The 14,866-nt window shown below is 42.2% G+C and overlaps 1 protein-coding gene across 2 annotated transcripts; it reads right to left on the minus strand.

Moving 5' to 3' along the window:
- Window positions 1-6,710: 6,710 nt before the first annotated feature.
- cbln2b (cerebellin 2b precursor) lies at window positions 6,711-10,926 on the minus strand. 2 transcript variants are annotated; one of them, XM_066678434.1, is made up of 4 exons: window positions 10,813-10,926; window positions 8,970-10,025; window positions 7,845-7,964; window positions 6,711-7,441 (listed from the first exon to the last, which is right to left on the minus strand). In XM_066678434.1, the coding sequence occupies exons 2-4, from the start codon at window positions 9,231-9,233 to the stop codon at window positions 7,244-7,246; spliced, it is 582 nt and encodes a 193-aa protein (XP_066534531.1). In that variant the 5' UTR covers window positions 9,234-10,025; window positions 10,813-10,926; the 3' UTR covers window positions 6,711-7,243. The 2 variants fall into 2 exon arrangements, with proteins under 2 accessions (XP_066534531.1, XP_066534538.1); XM_066678441.1 differs by lacking the exon at window positions 10,813-10,926 and adding an exon at window positions 10,730-10,765.
- Between the last annotated feature and the right edge of the window lie 3,940 nt (window positions 10,927-14,866).

The raw sequence follows: 14,866 nt of genomic DNA on the forward strand, positions 1-14,866 counted from the left end.
TTTCCAAAGCGACACTAAACATATTGCCATGAGCTTCCGGCTGTGTGTGGAAAAAAGAAAAGTGAAATGTTTATCAGATGATTGTACGTGTTAGACTTTGTAATTAGTAGCTTCAGAGAAAATTAATTTCTGATCACTTTAAACCCATTAGCTGCCAGCCCCTGTGTTTGTGCAGCCTGTGAATAAGTGTGCGTGTGCGTGTGTGTGTTTGTGTGTGTGTGTGTGTGTGTGTGTGTGTGTGTCTGAACATATGAATCAGATTTACAGCTGTAGCCCTCACCAGGGGACACAGGAGACATGAGAACCAACAGATTAATGACTAACTACAACTGACAGCAGCCATCATGCTTTTATAAATCCACTGTTAATGTCATTCAAAAGATATTGCGGCACTGGCGTCAAAGAAGGTGAGGACAACATAGTGCTTTCAGACACATGAATTTTATTCGAACTGGCAATTCACAACAGTCTTTACAAAGACACAAGCTTAACACTGAGCTCCTGTTGCTTGATGTCGACTGATCTTCTCCATCTCTCCAGCTGCATCTCACTTCTGACACCAATGTGGAGTCATCCTCAACTGTCCGTGCTCTGTGTTAATGTTGGTGGCTGGCTTTGATTTAATTTTAGTTGTAGCCCTTTGATAAAAAAGTGTATTTGTTTTCATCTCATTTTCGTTGTTTAATTATCATTAGATTTAGTCTAGTTTTGCTTGAGAAACACTAAAAACATTTTAGTCTAATTTTACTCCAAAAGAAAGCCCAAATTTTGTCATATTTTTAAAAAAGATTTTACTATACAAACTTATTCCAAACTTCCACAAACAGTCGCTTAACGATTGTTTTCTTACGTTTAAAAACATCCAAAATTAAAGGAGGAACATGGCCACATTTTTCTTTAAATATATTTTTCATTTATTAAACATTAACAGACATTAATTTAATTTGGCGAACAGAGTTGACTCCTCTACACTATTCTACCCAGACACTCTCTTGTCTCTGACAATATCAAACAAGCACAGAATTTTCATAATTGTGTTTCTTGTGATTTTCAGTTTTCAAATCAGAAAAATAGACCATTTAATTGTCTTTCACATTATCAGCTGCTTTCAGCGATTGTTCCATTAAACGATAATGAGCCGCTCGCTGTTCACCCCGACCCCGAGTGCACAGCTCCACGCTTGTTGTGTTTGTTTTGCGTGCATTTAACTTCGTTTTTGCGCTCTCACATAAATTATTGGACATACTCAGTCGAGGGGGCAGGGCAATTCTAAAGTGCCTGCACTTGACGTCAGAAGCGGAGCAGAATCAGGGCGACTCCTTTTATCCCATGTTTTCTGACTTGGGCAGCACACAGAAAACTGACTGGGTGGGTGTTTCACAGTGTGTGGGTTGGTGGGCTCCAGATCCAAACATTAATGTGAACATGCACTGAACAAACGTCTTTTATCATAAAATGTCCCTTTTATGTCAAAATGTTGTGATTATAAATACTTCCTACCTTTAACTGATGAAACCCTTCCCAGGAATGGCAGGTGAGTGTCCATGTCCACACTGGTGATGGTCACATGGCTCAGCATGTGGGACTGGAGCACCATGTGCACTGCTGTTTTTCCTATCACTGTGTAAAAGAAGCTCTGTGCTGTATGTATTGCCGAATGCCCTGCCTGGTTTCTAAGCAACGCATTCACAGGGCAATCCTGATCACTGTGGAAATGCTTTTCATTGATAAGGATCAAAGGAAAAGGAATGTCAGATGTTTTGAACACCTCCAGATCCAGCTTTTCTTATGTGAAGAGGAGGTAAAGGTAAAGTCTCTACTGTTTAGAAAGCATTTATATTTGTTGTGGGAAGATTGCTGTGAGGATTTGATGGCATTCAGCCACGCCATGATTTGTTATGTCAGGTCCCGATGATGGATGATAAGTTCTGGATCTCTAACACTGATTCGACGCTTTGCAAAAACGTAGTGTATGGAGCTCTGCAGCCCAATGCTGTGTGGATTTATACCTTTCTAGCCCACATTTGGCATTGGGTATGGTGACTGCGTCCACAGTGGGTGAAGCTATAAGTTTTGTGGACACAGTCAGCATTCATATCCATGTTTTTGCTTTTCGTCTCAGGATTAAAGGGTTAATGGGTTTTGGAGACTAATTTGTGGAGCATTACCCTGCATCCTGCTGTGAAATCACAGAGAAGTGGACGGTCCAGCTGAGTTCATCTGAGAAAGTGAAAAAACAAGTGCCCAAATTAGCCCACGATGGAGCGTTAAAGAAGTCTCTGGGACAAACTCCAGCCAAATTAATGCTCCGCCTTTCCTGGGTGGTGCTACTTTTTCATAATTAAAAAACACACAGTATTCGGCCATCTGCTCGCTCGTAAACGTGCCTTTAAGGACAGGGATTTACGGCAGCTCTGTGGTTTTACGGGCCGGCTGCTTTAATGGAGAGCGTGTAAGTCTTTTTAAAACACGACACTGTTTATAACGCGGAGGAGACAAGTCTCTTAAAAACGTCTGCTTCGAACTCTTCATTTATTCACTGCCGGAGAAACTGAGGTATTATTAACCCACTGCACACTAATGTTTACACACTGAGAGAATGTAAGCATTGATGATGTCACATGCCATTGCCATCACGACAGTGCTGTTATCCACTACTCCATCCTATAGGTCCATGCATACACTGTGCAAAAACTGCAATGAAACGGGATGCTCTGGAACAGCTGCACATGAGCCTACATTCATCACCATGCCCAGGGCCAATTTATCTCCATCAGATACCTTTGGGATGAGTTGAAGTAGTGGTTGTGATCCAGAACTAATCCCCCGACATCAGCACTGACTTTATGCACAGCACAAATATTTAAGTGAAGAGTGGATGCCATCAAATCTTCACAGCAATGTGGCAACACCCAGTGTAAAGTCTTCCCAAAAGAGAACCATCGGACAACAATTTTTTACTTTCTTTAATGTTACATGATAATTGTCCTGTATTTGTGACATCATAAATTACTCCTAATCAGTTCGTGTTAAACGCAAAACACTTTAAAATGTAAAATAATGTTTTTCATTTTAACTCTCATGCTAATTTTAATATTGACCGTTATCATCATCACTGTATTATAATTATCTGATCCTTTCAATTGCTTTAATTTCTTCCTTCTAAGGTCGCAGTGATGTCATCAAAATACAAGCTTATCAGTGATTGCAAGAAATACTTTAAAGCATGCTTAATAATGCTAACTGCTTTTAATTGATGCTGACTCATGCTACTTTTTAATGTAATTTTAATGTTCACATTAACAACATAACATTTGTTTATTGATGATCCCAGTGATGAACAAATGACAACAAACTAATTGGCTCCTGCTAAGTACTATTAGTGTTACGGAATTATGATTTTTTTAATATGATAAATATTGCTAAATGTTCCTATATGAACAAATGCTAACATTAGCTGGTGATAGTGATAACGTAAATGCAATAACTCATGCTAATTGACTACATACTTAATTGAATATTAACGAATATTACACCTTTTAATTAGTGTTGAATAATGCTAACATTAGCTGTTAGCCACTGCAAAAAGCTAATACGTTTATGCTAGTCACTGATAGCTTCAATGCAAATCAAGTGCTTTAACATTCCATTTAATGCTGTTTTTAATTTGTTACCGGATGCTATTATTGATTAGCCTGTGAGTTTAGAGACTCTAAGGTCTTGATGATGTCATCAAACAATGAGCACATACTAATCAAAGCTAACTGTTCGTCATCAACATGAACTGATGCTAACTCCAAGCTTTTAAAAGTTTTGATTGGTAAAATGTGTTGTGTTTAAAGAAGAAGAGAGAAGTTACAGGAAATTGGAGGACGTGTGTCGCTCTGACCTCTGCATTTGAATTTTGTTTGAAATTAAATGTGACATAAAATAAAATAAATGTGAGTTTTTAGATTTTTTATCATAATTGTTTGTTAATTTACTTGTTTCTTTATACTAATGGTCAGTTATAGCATTAACCTTTCTGTGTCTAAAATAACAGGTCGATTAATATTATTTCTTTATTTTTTATTTATATGCTGGTGTTGTTTTAATTTATTATTTTATTTATTTTATTAAGTCATAAATGTGAACATACAATATCATTCTGTTTAACAGTTGGAATACCTATATTTATTTTATAACGAATTACTAAATAAATGTATATCTATTCATCAGTATTTCTTTACTTTTTTAATAGAATGAGAATATTAAAGGTACTATGGCTGTGTGATGACAGCCCACACCAGGCAGTGTAATTGACTCAAAGGCAATTACCCACTAGACCCCACTCACAGACCTCACACTACCACCCCCCTTCAGAGACACACATGCTTAAAATACACTTTAAAGGCAGTGATCGCACACATGGACCCTGTGCTGCTCCTGGGTGGAGGGAGCAGGTTGTTGGAGTTTGTGTTGTAGTCTGTTTGCTCTGTAATTCATTCATTGTCTGTAAGCGCTTATCCAGTTCAGGGTCACGGAGGGTCTGGAGCCTACCCGGAATCACTGGGCGCAAGGCAGGATGACACCCTGGAGGGGGCGCCAGTCCTCAGCAGGGCGATTGCTCTGAAATATTTATGCTAATTGGGCTAATGCTGCTCAAAAACTGGGCAAAATGAGGCAGAAAAATAAGAAAATGTCCAGTTTAGGATCAATAAACATATCTTAATGCAATTAACACTGTCAGAACCACAGGGTGCAACAGTGTAATGGACCTTAAAACCCATTTCTCAGCCTTACAAGACTTAGCTACACTGTGTGCACTCCAACAGAGGAAGAGACACTTAAAATAAATCTTGTCTCATTAACTAAGGTACCCCTTTCTGCTTTAAAAGGTACTATTTTGGAGATACAAGGTTTGTATCCTGACACTAACTATCTAGAACATCTGTTCTCATCTGTTCTCACCTTGGGACCCTCATGTCCCGGGGGTCATTAAGTCACGGCCTGTTTTATAGAGATTCAAACCAAGTACATTAATATTTAAAACAACACAACCCTGTCAAAATAACAGCCTGACATCCAGTTAACACTTAAAATAGAACTTGTTTTAGACCACAATGCCCTGACCCCGCGACCCATTCAGGAGTCACGACCCACCAGTGGAGTACAACCTTATTTCAGTTTGAGAGAAGATTTACTCAGAACGCCTGATCACAAACAACCACTGTTAGTTTCAACCAATCAATAAAGACGACAGCACACTGATAATAGTGAAGGCTTTTTAAATGAAGCTGCATTAGTTTAGATGAGATTAGATTAGATTACACTAGATAAGATTAAATTAGATTAAAGATTTAGCATCACATTTTCTTTGATTGTAATTAAAATACAATAAAAATGTGATAAAGGCTCATATGCAGCGTAAGTAAACTTGATTTAGGTGTAGGTTTATCTTTTATTTAAGGTAATGTGTGTGTGTGTGTGTGTGTGTGTGTCTCAGTCTCTCTCCTGGAGGGAGATTAAGGGATAAATAGACAGCCCCCTCTCTCTCTTCAGTTCCCTCACTGTAGGTTTAACTCTGTATATTTAATTTCCACAGCTGATTTGTTATTTTGTGTGTGTGTGTGTGTGTGTGTGTGTGTGTGTGTATGTGTGTGTGTGTGTGTGTGTGTGTATTCACATTCATAAATGATCTATTCTTATATACATATTTTCTAATTCAATTTATTTTACATTTTTTGTCTATTTACAAGTTTGTGTTAATGTCTATGGTCTGTGTTTTAGTTTCAGCTGTCACTGAAACTAACCCTGAAAGTGTTCACATTTTACACTACTGGCGTTGATTTGACACTGGTGAATTTGCTGTGTACGCTGCCATAGACACTGGTGATCAACATGATCATATCTCTGTCTTCTCTTGGTCTTTTCTGAAACGTTGGCTCGTGTAAGTGTGTTGGTTATTTTCCAGCACCACGGACAGCGCCTGCTTCTGAACCGGGGCTGAAATCCCTCCGCTGCTGCAGCGATATGGAGATGAGCTCCAGCGCCGTGTGCAGGGAGATCGATAGCCCTCACGCACACCTTGATTTCTGAACACACACTGTCTGTGCTGTCTGTGATGAAAACGTAATCAATAATTGATTGTGGTATGACTGGTGGGCACTGGCTTTACGGATTGGCTTTGTTTGCTGCTGTTATTGTTATTTTTATTATTGGCTGTTGGGCTTGTTTTGTTTGGGAACATATGGAAAAAACACTGATCTCCATTGATGTTGTTCTTTGTTTGTTTTTTTTAATACTGAACATTATATTAGCCAATGGTAAAAGAGGACTGGTAATAATTTGAGAGAAAAAAAAGAGGGAATAAATACGCGAACAATACAATATTTTATTAAGCGGGACATCATAGAGGGATTGTTTTCTTTTTTCTTTTCTTCTTCTTCTTCTTAATATTTTTTTCCACAATGCACATTTGTGATCAATGTCACTGAGAACACTAAATCAGTCAAAGTTACGCAGACCCGGAATGTAGCAGCACACACCATGGGATTATGAATTATTATCTTTTTAGAGATTAGATAGAAGGTAAAGTTTTAAGATGTCTCCACTGGTTGATTAGATATATATGTGTATGTATGTGGATATATTTATATATATATATTTATATTCTCTCTCTCTCTCTCTCTCTCTCTCTCTCTCTCTCTCTCTCTCTCTCTCTCTCTCTCTCTCATGTAATAATAATAATAATCACCGGACAGTGGGCGGCCCACGGGTTTTGTCCAAAAATCAGGTTCAGCATCCAGAAAGGAAACCAGCACAAAAATGAAAACACCACAAAACACTCAGAATCTTCCGCTCGTGCAAAGAAAGGCTGAGGCTGGCGCCGGGCTCCTCCGAAGGCCGCGGGCGCAGTGGGAACATCCAGGGTTGTTTTTTTTTTTTTTCCTCCTCGTCTCCTCCGTTCAAGCTCCAAAGCACAGTTTTCCAGCGTCCAGAGAAAGTTTCTCTGGTTGTCCACCATCTATAAAATCCAACAGCCAATCAGCATCAGCGTCTCTCCTCCTCGGGTCTGCGCCTGCCTTTGGATGCGGGTTAAATACAGAGCGTAAAATTCCAAGCGCTCACATGTCCCTCTTTCTCTTGCTCTTCTGCTGTTTTTCTTTTGTCTCGTGTTGTTTGTTTGTTGGTAGCGTTTACGTGTTCTGGGTTTAGGTTTAGGCGCCAAGTCTGGGCTTTGATCATCTTCTTCAGAGAGCAGTTAAAGAGGGAACACTAGAAATCCAGAGAACGTGGAGTATTTCCATCCGCCCATGAGGTTCCCTCGCTCCAGTTTCAAATACACTCGGTCGTCGCGCTCCACCATCAGCAGGACCCCGTTGCTCGCGGCCTCTCGCGTCACGTCCTGGTCTCCGGCGAACGCAGATATGACCGGGTACTCGTTCTGCATCAGGTTCACCTGAGTAATGAACACAGAGCTCACGCGTCATCCTCTCATCACCAACTCATCATCCTCTCATCATTCATTCATCACCCATTCGCCTGCTCTGCCCTGAGCACCCGCGCGTAAAAAACGTGTTAATGCGCAATTGGACACAAGTGGACACAGGACATGGAGTGTGTAAAAATGGATATTAATATGTGATTGGACACTATTGGACACATCTGGACTCTTGAGGACCTTTAGATACATTTGGACACTATCCACCAAATGCACAAAAAGGGTTTTTGGACACTGATTACAACACTGGAAGACTGGAGGTGGTTGTGAGGTGGGGTGGGGTGTCTTAAGTGTGTATCTAGCAGGAGGTGGTGGGCTTGGTGTTGGGAGGGGGAGGGGTAAATGCAGTGTCCTCGCTCACCTGAATGGTCTGTCTGTTGTACACCTTCACCACGTGGAAGCTGAAGCTGTAGATGCCTCTCCGTGGTGCTGTGAACACGCTCGCCTTCAGGTCGAAATGGTTGCCGATGTTCACCAGCACCTGCATCCAGAGGAAAAAGCAAGAAAGGGCCTTGAGGATCACACACAGGACAATAAACAGAGACCTATAACACTGAAATACTCACTACAGTGCTGTAACACACCCTTAATTACAGTAGATATAATAGTTAAGAGTGCAAAACCACATTTGTGGCATGGAATACCCCACACAACACCAGCATGGCCATGCAAACATTTAAATGTGTAAGTCAAAGGTGAAACATCTTATATCACCCCATTTTATAGTGTAAATAATACATGCAGATCATGAGGTACTGCATTAAACAGTAACACAGAGCATGCAGCAGTGAGGTACTCCATATAAACAATGGAAAATCCCCAAATCTCACTAACGTAAACAGTGAAATCCACCATCCACAAGATATAACCCATTGCAGTGGAGTATTAACCTATGCCATACTATAAAATCCATATCATAACACATTAGCCCATGAAATAATGTTACCACATATGCAAATTTGTAACAGCACATGCATTAGTGATTTTATCACGTGCAATAAGGTTTTAGCCCATGCCATAGTGGAATGGCCCATGAAATATTTTTTATAGCACCTGCCCATGGAAAAGCCCAAATGCACAAGCAATAGTGTTTTTATCACGTGCCATAGTTTAATGGCCCATGCAATAGTGTAACAGCATATGCAATTTTTTTAAAAGCACGTGCAATGGTGTAACAGCATATGCAACAGTCTAGGTGCACGTGCAACAGTGCAAAAGCTCGTGCCATAGTTCGGTAACTAAAATAAACCCCCTCCTAAAGAGTGAAACAGCGCGTGCACTCGCGCGAATCTCTCTGTATCAGTCCCGTGCGGCGCATGCAGCAGCGGAACACCACTCCCCCACCAGCACTTTACTGGAGCTATAGCGCGCGAGGCTATTTTCATGCAGGCTCATGGGGAGGAAAAAAGTTTACGCTCGCGCACAAGAAAAGTTCTATTCACTTCCACGCGCGCGCGCGCGCGCACACACACACACACACACACACCTGGTCGAAGTAGATGGTCATGGAGGTGTTGCTCATGTCCGAGGGCTCGTGGTTGGTGCCGCGCACGGCGGAGAAGGCGACGCGCGCGCTCCCGGAGCGCACGGAGATCCCGAGCGAGGACGAGACCCCGCCGTCCCCCGAGGGGCTCGAGTCGCACACCACGAGACACTTGCCCTCGAGCACGACGGGCTCCGTGTCGTTCTGCCCCGCGCAGAGCCGCACGAGCGCGAGCAGCGCGGGCAGCAGCACCATCATCCCCACCATCCTCCACCTCCTCCTCCTCACCTCACCTCCTCACACACACACACTCACACACACACCCACACAACACAACACACACCACACCACCCCTCAACACACACCACACACCGCAGCACACCGCACACCTCCGTGCGCGCGAGCAGACTGAGGAGGAGCGCGCCACCCGCTCTATCACCAACCCAATCTCTCACTCTCACACACTCCTCTTTCTCTCACGCCCTCCTTCTGTCTCTGTCTCTCTCTCTCCACCCTCTATCGGTTCTTCTGTCTTTCCCCTCGAACTCCCTTCTTCTTTCTCACTCCCTCCTTCTCTCTCCTGATTCCCCCTTTTCTCTCACTTTCTGTCCCTCACTCCTTCTGTCTCTTCCTTTATTTCTTGGCCAAGTTCCTCTCCCTCCCTCACTCACTCCCTTTGTCTCTCTCTCTCGCACACACACATACACAATCTATATTTCAATCTATGTATCTAATTTATACGCTTTATCAAAATCAAAGATCATTTTTCTCCCTTTATTCAACTCTCTCTCTCTCTCTCTCTCTCTCTCTCTCTCTCTCTCTCTCTCTCTCTTTCACTCCTTCCCAAACGGATACTTTCTCTCCCTCCCTCTTTCTGTCTCTCCCTCTCAAACTGATGCACTCTCTCTCTCTCTCTCTCTCTCTCTCTCTAAAACTGATGCTCTGTCTCTCTCTCTCTCTCTCAAACTGATGCTCTCTCTGTCTCTTTTTCTCTGTGTCTCTCTCTCTGTCTTCTTCTTCTTCTTTCACCTGATCTTCACAGCAACTGCTTCATGTTTTCTGAAAAAAAAGAGGACATATCTATCTCCATTTTCTATAAAACCTTCTTTCAGATCCAGCACCACACCCAGTGACCCCCTGCTACATTAAAGGGCCTGTCTTCCCCTCTTAAAAATAAAAGACTGAACAGAACAAAGGATAAAGTAGAGCAGAAACACGATTAAAGTCTAAACCAAGGACCCTTTTTTAATTCAGTTTCTATGATGTCACAAAATCCAATACATTTGCATCTGTCCGCCCACTTTGTCTAAAGCAGTGTGTGCTCTGCCCATTCATGCTAATTTATGAGTGCAATACAGGGTGGCCAATCAGAGCAGAGTCCATTTACATATGAGAGATGCAATGCCCACCCATTGTAGCCATGTCATTAACGAGCTGACAGGCAAAAATCAAGGACAATGAAAGCGATGTGCTCTTTAACCGCCATGTTCTGCTTAAATCAATAAGAAATCAATCAAAGACAAAACCTACAGTCACTGATGTTCAATCATGTTCATATAATGCAAAACTATATAAACAACAGACAGTGTCCAGATAGATTTCTATATCTATATGTAAAGAGGCATCTCTCCATTCCACCTTAAATGCATCCAAATAACTCCCATGACAAACTAAAACATGCCTTTCCCCAAAAACACAGAATCCACCGCAACTCTGAGAAAATCCACATTTCCACAAACGCTGGCCATCAGGATCATTCACACCTGCTCCCCGCACATCTCTCTCTCTCTCTCTTTCTCTCTCTCTTCTCCACTGTATTCCCCCGGAGCTCAGAGTGTGTTTTTACCTGCGAAGTCCATCGCTGTAGAGCAGCAGCAGCTCTGAGGACGAGAGATACTCTCTCTCTTACTCTTCTATCACTCGCTCCAATCTCTCTCTCTCTCTCCCTTGCTCCCTCCCCTCTCTGACTCACTTTCTCTTCTATCACTCTTCTATCAATCTCTCTGCCTTTCTCATTCTTCCTTTCTCTCTTTCAATAATCAAACATTAAAGTCAGTCCCCTTCCTATAACTGACTCTCTCTCTCTCTCTCTCTCTCTCTCACTCTCTCTCTCTCTCTCTCTCTCTCTCACTCCACTGTAGTAGAGAAAGCACTTTTTTAAAAGAGTGATTTCCTCTCAATCCACCTTTCATTTTTTCAGAAAACTGCTGAGCTGCTGAAAGACCCAAAATAAGCCAAAAGAAAAAAAAAAGAGTCAGAAAAGCTACAGAGTGAACAGGGCCTTGGATATGAGACACTTCTGGAGTTGCTGATGGAAAGAGCGAGGGAGAGAGAGAGAGAGAGAGAGAGAGAGAGAGAGAGAGAGAGAGAGAGAGAGAAATGTGGCGTCTTGCCTCTGAGATGAGAATCAAGGCCTGGAGCCCCTGAGTCTCCGATGGAGTATAAGCGGAACAGAGAGGAGAATAGAAATGAAGAGAGGAGAGGAGGACAGAAGGGAAGAGAAGAGAAGACAGGAGAGGAGAGAAGAAGGAAGGAGAGAAGCAGAAACAAGAGAGGAGAGGTTGAGAGAAGGGAAGAGAATAGAGAAAAAAGGAGAAGAGGAGCAGAGACAGGAGAGGATTGGAGAAGGTGCGGGAGCTCCATCCAGTGGAAAACACGTGTTAGTTCTGGTGCACATAGAAATAAACTGCTCTGAACTGAGTGGAGATCTTGTTTACACCATCCACCATAAATAAACTACACCTCTCTCACATGATTTAGTCATTACTACAATGCATTTAAATTTAACACTAACGACACACTCCAAACAAGTAGTGACGGAGGCGAGTTTCCCACTGAGATCCATCCTTTCCTTTACTGACATTTCTTAAGCGTTTGGGAATTGAGGAGACTTGGTGCTGCAGGTTTGTGAGGGGACTATTTTCTTATTCTCACACAATACGAGACTTCAGCTGCTATACAGTCCGTGGTCACTTTTGTCTGATTCTCTTCTTCATGATGACCATAGGGGGCGTGTCACGCTAACGCACTCTGTGTCCACGAAGACATGCTGTTGGAGCACACGCAGAATGAGACCTGGCATCGTCCTGCTGAAACAACCATGGACTTCCCTGAAAAAGACGTCACCTTGATGGTAGCATACAGTACGTTTCTCAACAATCCCAATATACACTTCAGCATCAGCCCTATGCAGGTCTCCCATGATGTGGGCACTGATGCCACCCCCCATGACAAATGCTGATAACAGTCTAGATGGTCCCTTTTGACTTTAGCACAGAGAACCTGACATTTGCTTTTTCCAAAAACAAACTGAATTATGGACACATCTGACCACAGCACAATGCCCACTGTCTTTCGGACACTCTGGTCCAGAGAACTTGGGTCCAGAGAACTCTTCATAGAGTGGTTGTGTTCCTGCAATAGAGGTTCAGGGGCGTTTCTTGATGCAGCAGTGGGCTGTGTTCAGTGACAGTAGATTTCTTAAGTCCTCCCGAGCTCATGAGTCTATATTTATCACAGTATGATGAGGGTTTCTCCTGCAGAGTCGTCTGAGGGCTGAAAGGTCAGGCTCATTCAGTAGTGGTGTCTGGCCTGGACTGAGGTTTCTCCAGGGTTCCTGAATCTTCCACAGTGTTGTGGAAGGCAGACAGAGAGAGACTTGAACTCTGTGAGATCTCGTGCTGAGAAATGTTTTTTTTCAACAGTTTGATTCTCCCATGCCACACCTCCTCTCTGAGTATTGACCACGCCCCTCTCTGTGTACTTACCACACCCCACTCTCAGTACTGACCACTCCCCCTCTCTAAGTGTTGACCACACTTGATACACCCATGTTTCACTTCAAAGAGGTTTAGGTTTAATGGTGATCTTTATTGGTGATGGTTTATGTAAGAGTATAATGGGTATAATGGGTAAATGTTGGGTAAAAGCTCTAAATCTCCCCAGCACTTGATGGTGAAACTTTGGAACTGTGTTCTCTGGAGTGATGAAGCTCCAGCCACTAATTTGGATTGAGTTCGAGTGGTGTTTATGGTCCAGAAATATTCCAGCACCAACACCTGACGTCACTGGTGGTTTTGTGAAGCCTGAATGCCATTAGATCTTCAGAGAACGGTTCCAGAACCTGCTACACAGCCCCCTCAGGAGAGCAGAAGTTGCCTCCTGAGTCACGGAGTCAGGGAGTGAAAAGAGTCTAAGGAACCTATCTTAATTGAAGTGTTTTCAGAGTAGATGTGTTTCTGCAGAGTGTTGAAGTGTAATGAAGGGTTCTGCTCCGTCTCTGGACGTGTCCAATCCGTCTAACATCAGGTTAATTAGCAAAGTTGACAAATAAGTCATATGCTTCTTGTTCAGGCTTGTGACCTCACTGCGTCAACTAATGACATCCAAAATAAAATTAAAAATAAAGTACAGCTAAAGTTTTGGTTTGTGTGTGTGTGTGTGAGTGTGTGTGTGTGTGTGTGTGTGTGTGTGTGTGTGTTGCTGGTTTTGACACTTTGTCTCGGAGTGTGTTAAAACTGTTGAACCTTCACTTAACCTCTTTAATTAACTGTCACTCTCAACTCTTCTAAGTTGCTAATTGGTGAAATTATACAAAGTGGCCGCACTGATACGGATGAATTACTCTGAGGGGCAGAGGGTGTGGGGGGTGCTTTCATTATATCTCTTTACTTTATATCTCATCTTACTATATACACACACTAAGACTATACACCATTCAGCCATAATAATAAAATGACCACATTGTTCCTACACTCACTGTCCACTCACCAGTCATTTTGTAGTTCTACAATTACAGACTGTAGTCTGTCTGTTGCTCTGCATACTTTGTTAGCACCCTTTCACACTGTTCTTCAATGTTCAGGACCCCCACACAGCAGATATGGTCTGGGTGGGGTATCATTCTCAGCGCTGCAGTGACACTGACGTGGTGGTGGTGTGTTAGTGTGTGTTGTGCTGGTGCGAGTGGATCAGACACAGCAGTGCTGCCCTGTGGGGTGTCCTAGACTATTGAAGAATAAGGTCAAAATGGCGAACAAAGTATACAAAGGAACAGATGGAGCTGTGTAATTGGAAAATAAGTGCAGAAACAATGAGGTGGCTCATTAACAGGTTTATATGTGTTTGTTTATCAGTTTACACACGCGGCACATGTTTAAACCATGTTCTACATAAAATAATACATATCTGTAAATATTTTATAAGTGTGACATTTCCCAGTCTTTTAAAGAAAAGTGAATCCACTCATGTGCATCAGATGAATAAAATATTTTACTGCAACGATTACTGTGTTCATTTATTCCACTTCCCCTCAGCTGTAATTGTGTTGATGTAAAGTGTTTTATTGATGTGGGACTGATGTAAACATTAAAACAGCTTTACAAAATTTAAAGACTCAAAGTCTGAGTCTTGCAGTAATTTTCATGTGTTATTAATGTTCTGCGAAAAGACTCATCACTTCATATTTAAAAATGGAACATGCGTCATTTATCCATGATTGAATAACAGTCCTGTGCTTTTTTGGCTCGTTCTATAAACAGGTAAATTCTCACTTTCTCAGGCAGGTGCTAACGTTGAAGCTAAAGCTAAAGCTGTAGCCAAAGCCACCTCCTCTGACAGATATAGCTCCTCTAGGTTTGAAATGACAGGCCACTCACAAACTGACATTAAAAAGTGTCCAAAAGCAGTGAATGACCCAGAGCTCGGAGAAAGATGAGCAGAAAGACATCAAATGTCAGTCTGAGTGGTGGCAGGGGCCCGGTTTTAAAGACGCTCGAAGCTCCTAAGTCAAGCAAATATAAAAGAAAAACACTTTATCTAAATCAATTGTGTTCATGTGTTTAAGCCTAAAGGGTGGTATATCCCCTGCTTAAGATTTACAAAGCTTATACAGAAAAATA

The sequence above is a fragment of the Hoplias malabaricus genome, chromosome 1, assembly GCF_029633855.1.
Source record: "Hoplias malabaricus isolate fHopMal1 chromosome 1, fHopMal1.hap1, whole genome shotgun sequence".
In the NCBI taxonomy this organism is placed as follows: Eukaryota; Metazoa; Chordata; class Actinopteri; order Characiformes; family Erythrinidae; genus Hoplias; species Hoplias malabaricus.